Raw genomic sequence first — 11,591 nt, 5'->3', positions numbered from 1 at the left:
GTGTTAAAAAAAACATTTTTATATGACTACTATCATTTATTTATATATATAAGTCACTTTCTTTTCATGATTAATAGTAGTCATATGGTATAAAGAGGTAAAAGAAGTAGGATGTGAAATCTATTTAGAAACTAAAGAAAGTTATTTTTTTTTTAAAATGTTAATTAATATTAATAGCATATAAAGAGGCATTAGTGATACCAACGACATACATAAAAATATAGTTCAAAACAAAACCATACCTTAAAAACAAAGCAAGCTAGACAGTGAGACCTATAATTAGTTGAGTCTTTGCCACAATTAAGTTGAACACTGAAGTAAATATGAATGAAGAGACAGATAATTGTTCTTTTATCTACATGTTTGATCGTTACTAAACAAACACCTTATGTTTCTTCATGGTTTTTAGCATCACATTGCACAATGTTATCACTTTACCATCACAGCACAAGACAAGGATGCAAGGATAACTAAATTTTACACCAGTATAAACTAATCATGAAACTACCCTGAATTTTTGTGATGACTCCTTTGCCCAATACCTTTGAAAAGTTGGAACTTACTCCAATGTTATCGCTCTAATTGATAAACTAAAAGATTTATTCTCATACCAAAATTCTAGTCCATTGAAAGTAACGCCTCTCTTGAACGAGATGCACTTGGGCGAGTACGGTCATCCAGATGCTCAAATGTAACTATTTTTGCTTCTGGCGATGCTTTCCACGAGTTAAGAAGTTTATCATATCGACGTCCATACGGTGTCCATATATTAGCAAGACAATTCTTCTGTGAGACGAGAACCAAAGCATCCAAATGGGTTGCCTTTTGCAGAAGGATCTTCACTAGTTGAAGTTCAGCTGCTATGAACTTAAAACCTCTAAGCTTAATAAAATTGAGCCGAACAAAGTAGAGATCAAAATTTTCCATCTTAGACTTTTGATGCAGTTCCCAGTATGGACCGCAGTCAAAAGTGTAATCATCTATCTGTAATATAGTTTAAAGCCTTTAGAAAGAAAAAATGTAATTGAAAGTAATCAATTAATATACTCAAAGAATTGTATAAAATCCATAAATGTACTTCTCATCCATATGTATACACCTTTTAGTTATTGATCTATACTAAGAATGAGTTGAATGCACAATTTTGTTTGAAAATTTTCTGATGAAAAAGGAAGGCAGAATGAATACACCAGTTGAGAAAAGTATAATCTATTATTCCAAACCATCTAGATTATAAAATCTTATCAAAAAGGCAATTAGTATATGCTGTTAATTATTGTTTGAAGATTAATTAGTGTTATACTCACATCAATAAAAAGCTTCTCCACGAGAGGGCAATGCTTCATAAACGAGAGAATATCATATGGATTGCAAAAGAGTCCCCCCTCCATGATCAAATGAAGCTCCATCAGATTCAAGAAACTGTAGCACGCCTCTCCAAAAACTCCACGACGAAACTTAGCAGTCAAAGCCTGAATTCCGATTAAAATAAATTTGTCACCGTCAATCTATCAAAAAGACATTCTATATGCAGTTCTTTAACTCACTATAATACTACTGAAGTAAAAGTTTGATTTTAGTCAGAGCATATTACAAGCATCATCTAAGAAACCGTATGAGTTTTGTCCCCAAAAATGACAAAGATCTAACTAGAAACACATAGCATGTATATACCTCAGGAACTAGAGCAGAAGCTGATAGAATCTTGACATTAGGGATGTCACTGACAAGCTTTTCTAGCACAGAAGCCTGCAAATACCCTCTGCTCCCAGCAGGCATAAAATTGAGGTAAACCTCATTCAGTTGTGTTGCCTGAATAAACCGGATTCTTGTTGGGACATGCCCACAATAGTGCACACACTCAATAATTGGGGAATCAACCACAAACACTTCCAAATTCTTACAGCCAGCAACTCTCAACTTTTTGAAAAATCTATGCTCCCTGGCATATATTTCCACACACAAAAGTCCAGTACAGTAAAGCAGATCAACAGTCTCAAGCTGCCTACAATTAGATATTAAAGCGTGAATCCCTTCATCTGTGAGAGGGACAAACCGCAGAATCAGAATTCTCAGATTGGCCATACTCAAGAGGTTTAATGGTAACTCCAACTTGCAATGGACCAGTTTCAAGGAGCTCAATTTGTAGAGCTGGCTGAGAAAATCTGCGGTGAGAGTGTACCCAGGTTCGTAAAAAACTAACTCCAGTTCCTGAATTCTCTTCTCACGGCAAATCTCGAGCCACTTGTGGAGAAAGTTTTCAACCCCAACAGGGTTAATGTAGATTTGAAAAGAATCAATGCAACGACCCCTGTGAGTCACAAAGAGGTGATCCACCAACTCAACGATGAACTCTCGGCTGCACCGCTTCGTTAAATCTCTTCCGAACAAGAATTTCCGACTGATATGGGTGGGACTCCGAAATTTCGATGAGAGAATGCATAGCTGTTTTGCCTCTTTTATGGGTAAAAACGACAGAATTTCCTCCACAATTTCAAATGGAAGATGTTGGAAAATACTAGGAGACAGCGTCTGAGGTTGTGAGACGATTCTGAGTCTCTTAGATCCGCAGTGTGTTCGGATTTTAGCCATTGTAAAATGATGAATTGAAAGTGTGTAAGAAATTTTGGAAGAGAAAATAAGAGTGAATGGTTCTCAGGTTTCAAACAATGATCAACCCAGAACCTGATGAAAAAGTTTTGGGACATTGGAGATTTTTTTATAGATGAACAACTCGCATGAAATTAATGATGTTACCATAAACGTTATCGCTGCTGCAAACACCAAACTGTGCTGTTTTTTCTCACTATGCTACTTTCAATCAAAGGTTTGGACAAAAGATGCATTCACTCTAACAGTGACATGGCATCTGGAAATCCCAGGTCCAGCATGAAACGACAGATGCTCCACGTAGCGGCCATGTCGTTTCGCTTGTTATCATTTCTTGCATGTTCTCTAAACGATGCCTGGTTTTGAGGCTTTAAATTTTTACCAAGTATTACTTCTTCACCAAAAACAAATCCACATCAATACATCATTATTACATACATTTTTTTCAATTTCAAATAAACAGAATAATTAATTTCAATAATACTTTAATTTTATTAATTTGGCAGTTGCAAACTACTGCTATTAAAACTTTTCATAAATAATAAATATATATATAAAAACACTGTATACGTTTTTTCTTATCATTTGTTTTTTTAATCATATAAGTTACACATCTTCATTGTATTGCAAATAATCTGTTTTAAAGTTTTGAGAAGTAACGTACTTCCATGTGAGAGGTGCAATTCACATACCACCTGGAGTTTGACCTACTGTTATCATTTACTTACATACATGTATAATTTTTTTCTTATAAAAAATATATTTGTCGTTAAATTCAAATTTATAATCATTTTCAGTTCTAACAATATTTTTCAATGGTCAATTTTGTTGAGAAAAAAAAACGTTACAAAGATTATAATAACATTATCTGTTTCTAGAAACTCTTGATGAAACGAGTTTTTTTTAGAAAAAAAAACCTTGCTAATGAGGTAGGTGTGAATGAGTTTTATTTGAAAAATGAATTTATAAAAAAATAAAAACAGCTAAAAAGAGTTTTTAAAAATCAAACCGACGTTTAACACACAACCATGAAATTATATTTTCTTTCTCTTTTGTTTATCTACAACTACAAACAATTCAATAAAAGGACATGCAACTAATATTATTTTTTAAAATTCAATTTTTAATATTTAATTAAGAATTGAGATTTACAAAAAATAGAAAATAAAAAGACACAGAGAATAATGAAATTCGCATACAACTATGAGCAACAATTTACGCATAAAAATGTGATAGAAAAACTTTTTCTATTTATTGTAGAAACATCTAAAACTAAATGAAAGTTTTATCCAATACATTTTTATATATAAGTTTAATCTTGTAAAAAAATCGTAACTTTGTTTCTTAAATTCTTTTTTTATGTAATTTCATTTCTAGATGTAAGTTAATTTAATTATTATTTTAATTTCAATACAGTGATATAGTTTAAAAGTCAAAATCAATAACACGTGATAAAATTTGAGACCCCAATCATATATCATATACAAGGAAAAATTATACTATCAGAACAATTTTAATTGTTTGGTTGGATTCGATTTGTTCAATTCGATTTGGTTTGATTCAATTTAATTTAACTTGATTTGCCTCGACTTGACTTAGTTTGACTTGGTTCGGTTTGGTCTAGTTCAATTTGGTTTAATTCGACTCAATTTGGTTCGATTCGGTTCTATTTGACTTGACTCGTTTTAGTTCGGCTCGATTCTGTTAGGTTGAACTCATCTCGATTCGATTTTAGTCATTTTATTTTTAAGTCTTCTATATAAGAGTCTTTATTGATTAATTATCTTAACAGTGTATTTTTTATACATAGATTATTGGTACGTATAAAACTTTCAATTTGTTGAAATTGTTTTAGGTTTGGTTTGAAAATTTTAATAATTTGAGAAAACTGTTCTTTAATTTTAATTTTAATTTTTAAGTTATTAGGCCAAATACATTCATTTAGTAAACGTTAAATATATTAGTCAATATGCTGTTAAAAGAAAAATTAAATAAACTTGATATTGGAAAATTTAAAATTTTACCCACCACATGAGATAAAAGTCACTTGTAAACCATTATCAAAGAACTGTAATCTTTATTCTTATTTTTTGTTTAATATAGATGGATTATTTATTGGAATCATTATTAAGTATAAAAAATGCATTTAAATTTCTTTTAAAAGAGACTCACAATACAAAGAAAGATAAAGAGATGAATTGAATTATCTACTTATTATTTTTTATTTATAATAATTTTAGTATTCATGCATTTTTCATCAAAGTCGTGTATTAATATATATATATATATATATATATATATATATATATATATGTATGTATATAGAGAGAGAGAGAGAGTTTAAAAGAGATGCATTTTAATGTTTTTTCTTCTTTGAAACTTCATTTTTATAAATTATTACTTTAAAAAAATCATGAAAAAACCAATATATATATATATATATATATATATATATATATATATATATAATCATATACTTTAAATATAAACATAACTGTCTTTTAGACAATTATGCTTTCAAAATATATTTATGTATATTGATTTTAATGTTTTAAATATATTAAACTTTTTTTAATATATCAAAAGTGTTGTATTCTAAAAATACAATAGAAGATATTTAAAAAAACTCTGTAGAAAAAACTGAGCTCGACAATTTTCTATCTAATTAATATTAAAATCATTACATATGGACTGTTTTAATTTCTTCATAATACAAATATAATCCATAGTGAGAATTAAAATTGTCGATAAATATACCAAATTTATCACATTGTTGTTCTGTTAAAAAAAATAAAAATAGGATAATTTTGACTGAACCTTTAAGGATTATATTACTTTTCTTGGTGTACATAATTTTCATACAATTTTACTTTAACTATATTAACATTGTGATAACTTTGTGGTAACTTTATATTGCATAACAAGAATGTGTCGAATGCGTCTTTGTATACATATATATTAAATTTATTAAAGAACATTAATCATGTCATAGTTACTTATATAAAGCTATATTAAATTTATATATTAAATATTTACATGAAAGCTATATTAGTAGTATTAAATGTAGCATTAATATTCGAATTCAAGATATCCAATTTTTTATTTGTTTATTTTAAATATAATAATTAAACATATCAGATTTTAATTAAAACGATAAATAAGAATTAAAAATAAATATCAATTTATATAGATGACAATTAACATGACCTCAGAAGATGGTCTGACGTATCAGATCTTCATTAATAATCATTTAATTCGACAGAGTTATTATAATCATCCAAATTATGAAGTTAATGAATTGGACAAGAAATAAATGGGTATTGTGACATCCCAATCATATAGAAATGTATTTATATATTAAAGACGTCATCATGCATAATATAGGAAAGCAGTCAAGAGTAATTAGGATTACAGTCATTCTCAAAATAGCTTCAGAATTTAAGCTTAAACTCCAAAGAGATCTAAAATATAAGCTGGAAGGGAAACAATATTTCAAATTATAGGAATAACTAATAATACCACAGGAGACTAGGCGGCAATATTGTCGTCAACTTCCAAAACCTTCTCCAATGGAACCTCCTCGCCATCTGCTCTCATCCAAGTGGATGATCATTGCAAGAAGAAACATACATAGGCAATACAAACAAGCAAGGGTGAGCTAGATATAAAAATCATGTTATCCAATCATACACGTCATGCAAAAGTCCACCAAACATGGTACATTAACATCACAAGACTCATTGCTTTATAGACCGACTCGTCTGGACCAGAATGATTACCGAGCTATGGCGGGTTATGCACTCGTGGTGGCCTCTACTGCTTTGCAAAGCCGTTGCCAATGGGTTCCACCCTACCACACTCACGAGGTTAGTCCGTTCCGCGCCCTGGAGCATACTGGAAGCCTCCAAGACTAGGACCTCCTGCTACTCCTCACCACATGGATCAATCCTCTCTACTTGAGATTGAAAGACCATTGAAGCGTCAGGAAAACCCCCAAGACTGAGCTACCATGCAATCATTCTACACACCAACAAGGCACCACCATGTATCATCTCCTTGAGGATCATGGAATTACGTCCATCAACCATACTGTTACACTTACGCCAATCACAACTTTGTTTCATACATACTTCCAAACTATAATTCACATACAATACAACATACCTTCAATCATGTAGCAAAATCAAGCCACCCAAATCAGTTATATAGACATACATACATCTTGGCAGTCAAACAACATCAAACAACTCAAACAGATGAGGAAAAATGTGAAACTCACTGCACCAGGTCGCACAGCGCACCAAGGTGCAAGACAAAACAGCAAAAATTCGCACAGTGCACCACCCTTGGTGCGCTGAGCGAATTTTCCTGACGGGGGGAGTGCTTTTCAGCTAAAATTCGCATAGCGCACCACCCTTAATGCGCTGGGCGAATTTTCCTGACAAGAGGACAACTAAAATTTGCATAGCGCACCAAGTTTGTGCGTTATGCTAAACTAAAATTCTAATACACATTATCAGTCCCTAAACCCTCGCATAGCGTCCCTAATTCGCTATTCGAATTAATTTGGCTAATTTTCCAGGCTAGCAACAGTCGCAAAGTGACTACATTCGCTACGCGACTTATCAAACAGATAGCAACCCTCTGTTATAATTCGCATCGCGCACAGAGTCGATATGCGAATGCCTTGGCAGAGAGCACCTCGCCAGGGTGACTCAGTGAGCAAAAGGCTTCGCTCTGCGAATCTGCAAAATCTGCAGAATGAATATCTGCAGATTTGCACAACTCTACCACTCCAAACTCATTCTAACCATTTTGGTGAACTTCTAACACCCCCAACTCGAAGTATATATTGAATTAAACATGTCTAACTGATTCTAACCCTTCCTAACATCTTTTTAAAGTGTTTATGCGTTGATTTATACTTGAAAACTGAAAATCTCTCAACCTAGGGGCCCAAATATAATTCTACCACCTTGAGTCTGATTTTGACCATTTTAGGGGTCCAATTAGGTCCCAATTGACTTGCCTCAGTGACCTAAACTGACCAGAATGATCTGTAATGCCCAATTCTCAATTTGACCACCTCAGTTCCTCTAATAAGACCCTAAACACCCTAATTCACTTAAGTGTTGTTCTAATCACCTATTTAACAGACTTCACTTCATCCAGCCATTCAATATCAGTCTCAAACCTTATCCATACCAATTCATACGTACAATTCCACATATTCACTATTAGACAGGCATTTGAGCAATCGAGTTCACATACAACATTTTCAATTCCAGTACAAACAACACCCATACATAACAATCCATACATACGTTATTTCTCCACATCAAACAACAATTTATCTCATGCATACTTTAATCTACAGAACAGAAAGCAAGATCCAGCTCCCCTTATCTTGAAGTTGAGCAGCACAACCCACTAGAACGCTCTAACAGTACCTCATAGCAAGAACCTAAACAGTGCCCTACAACCACCAAAAATGTGATGGAAATCGCTCTTAGAGTTGGGATGGACAGAGAAAACAAAAGGACAAGCTACTAGCTGCATGCAACCAGTAAAGTGGCATGCCCTAGGTTCCAAAAACAGTGGAGGAGAAGGGAAAACGACTTACCAGTCGGAATGAAGAAAACGTTCGGTAGAAATGGAGCTCTCTACGTCGCGGATGCTTGGGCAACACAAAAATCAAATTCCTACGGTTCTTTGAGTTGGAAATCTAGAGAGAAGGCAGAGAGAGTTTAGGGCATGAGAGTTTTAGAGAGAAGGAGAAATGAAGTTCAGGGGAAGAAAATGGGTTATGAAGAGCCCCTCCTAAGGTCAAGTTGGCCTTAGTCTGATGGGTCTGCCTGCCCCACATAAGGCCCAAAGACCCTTTTATAAATTTACAGGCCCTTACAGGTATTATCCAAGTTCAACTGGGACAAAAATTTATAATAAATAGTATAAATAAAAAATGAAACATGTTTAAATAGAATAAATTTTTACTTTGAGGGATGAATTTAAGGGAAAGAGATAGATGAATTTGAAGGTAAATTGAGTATTTTTTGTTTTCAAAAAAAATTGGTGATAAATAAAAATGAATCTGAAAATAAAATTTGTAAAAGTCAGTGTAGAATTTGACCGATGTGTTCAATTAAAATAATGTTTTATTTGATAGAAAATTAAGATTATGAAAAATGTCCAAGTAAAAACAATATTAAATTATATTTATTAATAAATGATAACACTAATATAAAATTTTATTTATGATTAATATATTTTTTGGTAAAAATTATTTAAAATAGTATAATTAAAAAAAACTAATAAGTAATTAATACAATACATTTTTTAGGATACATTTTAAAAAATAATAGAAAAATAAAATATTATATTTTTATTATTAGTTTTAAAAATAATTTAAAATAAAATATAATTAATGTTAATTATATTAAAACTATTGTGAGTTATTGTTATTATTATTAATTTAAGATTTTAACAATTAAAAACTAAACCGAAAGTGGACTTCTTTATCGTAAAAGTAAAAAACTATCATGCAAAAATCAATTAGGTGTTTTATCGTGGATCTCTAACACCTCATCCTGCACCTCCAATTTTTTCAAAAATTTATTTTTAACTTGAGTGTTTCTTTCTGCACCTCACTAGTCCCACCCTGCACCTCCCAAATGATAATTATGTCATTCATTTAATAAAATATGAAAAAATGTAATGATATTTTAATGAGTTTTCAATCAACAACAACCCTTAATTTTGTACTATTGTACTATAACTCCTCCATTGACCCCGTCTCATTTTTCCGTCTTTAATCATGTACTATAAGTTTGTGCATGCATCCTCAATTTCATTTCTCCATATTGTTCCATTTCTTTCTTTTTGTTTCATTGAGTTTTATTTGTTATTCTCACTTCTCCACTATTCCATTTCTTCCTTCTTATAAAATGTTTTTATTTAAATAATATGTTAAATTGTTGTTTTTTAATTTTAGTCTTATGTTGTTTTAGTTGTACGCTGTTTTAGTTTTATGCTTTCATTTAGGTGTTTCAGTTTTACGTTGTTTTTTATTTCCTTACATATATTATTACAATAAATATGTTTAAAATAATCAGTTAAATATTAGTAATAATTAGTTAATAAATAATACTTAAATAACTACAAATTATAACAACAACATTAAAAATTAAAAAATAAATTAAGAAACTAAATAATAAATCAAAAATTAAAAATTAAAAATTTACGCATAATAAATATTATTTAAATAAATAAATAATTTCAAAAACATTAAAAATTAAAAGACAAATATAAATTTTAAATTAATTACATTATAAATAATATTTAAATAACTATCAAATATAATAAAAATTAAAAAATGTTAACAAATCAATAAAAAAAAGTTCTAAAAAACCACAAAAACACAACAAATTAAATTTAAATTAATAAACGGATCAAAAACTAAAAGAAAAATATACAACAAATAATTAAATAATAATTCATATTGAAAAATAAAATATCAATAAATAATTATAGATTAAAAATTTAACAAACAAATTTAAATTTCAGAATTAAGAAAAATTAATTACATTAAAAATAAAATTTAAATAAATATTAAATATAAATAACAAAATATTATTTAATATTTAAATAAAGTAATAAAAAATAAATCAAATTCAAAAAGTAACTAAAAATAATAAAGCAAATAAAATAAAAAAAAGGAAAAACAATGCTTCACAGTACAAATCAAATTCAAAAAGTAACTAAATATAGTAAAGCAAATAAAATAAAAAGAAGGAAAAGTAATCCTTCACCATAGGTCAAGTTGCGACAATAGTAAAACTGCACTTTCAAGGCAGCCGCATGAGCTCTCAACCGCCTTTCCAAGTGCGGAGAGTTTTAACCTGTGATTAAAACATTTATTTTCATCCCATCCAGTCCAGAAATGCACACATACAATCTCAGTACATACAAACAACTCATACAAATACTATATACAATCAATCTATACAAATAAAACATACAACGAATATCATTGCATACATTTTTTCTATCATATAAAACTTAAGGAAAGAACAATTAAACTGGACACTTCTTTGTGGTTTTGACAATGACACAGTTGAAATAATAAAAAAATAGTGGTTCTAACAAGGACACAGTTGAAATAATAAAAAAATAGGAAGGTACATGATGAAACTTGTGAGGTGCAGAACTACTCTTTTAACATTAGTAAATATTTTTTTTACTTTTTCTCTTTAAAGTAATCCTATACTTTTTTTTTTAACATGCACCTTTTAATAAAAATTTTAAAACTTTGTCTTCTATTTATAATTTACTAACTATTTAATTTAATTTAAAAATCTAATATTATTTAATATTTTTTCATATTTTAATAATTATTAAAATATGATTTGTATTATTATAATAATTATATTACAAAAATTAAAATTAAACATATTAAAATAAAAGTAATAAAAATAAAAATAATTATATAAAATCTGATTTAATATATATAAATATATTAAATTAATAAAATAGAATTTCGAAATTTTAGATTCTTAATTATTATATTATTATTTTAGTTTTTTTAATATCACTACTATAATAATATAAATTATATTTTAATAGTTATTTAAATATAAAATATATTAAATAATATTAAATTTTTAAATTAAATTAAATAATTAATAAAATATAAATAAAAAACAATTTTTTAGTGTTGGAATTGGAAGTTCGATAACATAGTCGTCCGATACTGACTTCTTTTAAAATTTATTTTTTGTTTAAAATTTATTAATAATTTAATTTTTCATATAATAATTATATTACAAAAATTAAAATTAAAATAATTAAAATAAAAGTAATAAAAGTAAAAATAATTATGTAAAGTCTGATTTAATATATATAAATATATTAAATTAATAAAATAGAATTTTGAAATTTTTAGATTCTTAATTATTATTATTATTATTTTAATTTTTTAATAT

General features: G+C 29.0%; 1 protein-coding gene across 2 annotated transcripts; it reads right to left on the bottom strand.

Annotated features, from left to right (window-relative positions):
- Positions 1–305: 305 nt before the first annotated feature.
- LOC108342124 (putative FBD-associated F-box protein At1g61330) lies at positions 306–2,948 on the bottom strand. 2 transcript variants are annotated; one of them, XM_017579834.2, is made up of 3 exons: positions 1,675–2,947; positions 1,308–1,472; positions 306–984 (listed from the first exon to the last, which is right to left on the bottom strand). In XM_017579834.2, the coding sequence occupies exons 1-3, from the start codon at positions 2,590–2,592 to the stop codon at positions 619–621; spliced, it is 1,449 nt and encodes a 482-aa protein (XP_017435323.1). In that variant the 5' UTR covers positions 2,593–2,947; the 3' UTR covers positions 306–618. The 2 variants fall into 2 exon arrangements, with proteins under 2 accessions (XP_017435323.1, XP_017435324.1); XM_017579835.2 differs by having other exon boundaries at positions 713–980; positions 1,675–2,948.
- Positions 2,949–11,591: the final 8,643 nt, after the last annotated feature.

Source organism: Vigna angularis, chromosome 6, assembly GCF_016808095.1.
Source record: "Vigna angularis cultivar LongXiaoDou No.4 chromosome 6, ASM1680809v1, whole genome shotgun sequence".
Taxonomy (NCBI): domain Eukaryota; kingdom Viridiplantae; phylum Streptophyta; class Magnoliopsida; order Fabales; family Fabaceae; genus Vigna; species Vigna angularis.
The sequence above is the reverse complement of the archived record's forward strand: the minus strand, read 5'-3'. Positions and strand labels throughout refer to the sequence as shown.

Bases quoted from the DNA above. Each gene is read 5' to 3' on its own strand.
- LOC108342124 (XM_017579834.2), bottom strand. From the start codon at position 2,592: ATGGCTAAAATCCGAACACACTGCGGATCTAAGAGACTCAGAATCGTC. The intron at 1,473-1,674 runs GTATATACATGC...ATCGGAATTCAG, and splicing joins CTTCTGCTCTAGTTCCTGAG to GCTTTGACTGCTAAGTTTCG. The intron at 985-1,307 runs GTGAGTATAACA...ACTATATTACAG, and splicing joins TGGAGAAGCTTTTTATTGAT to ATAGATGATTACACTTTTGA.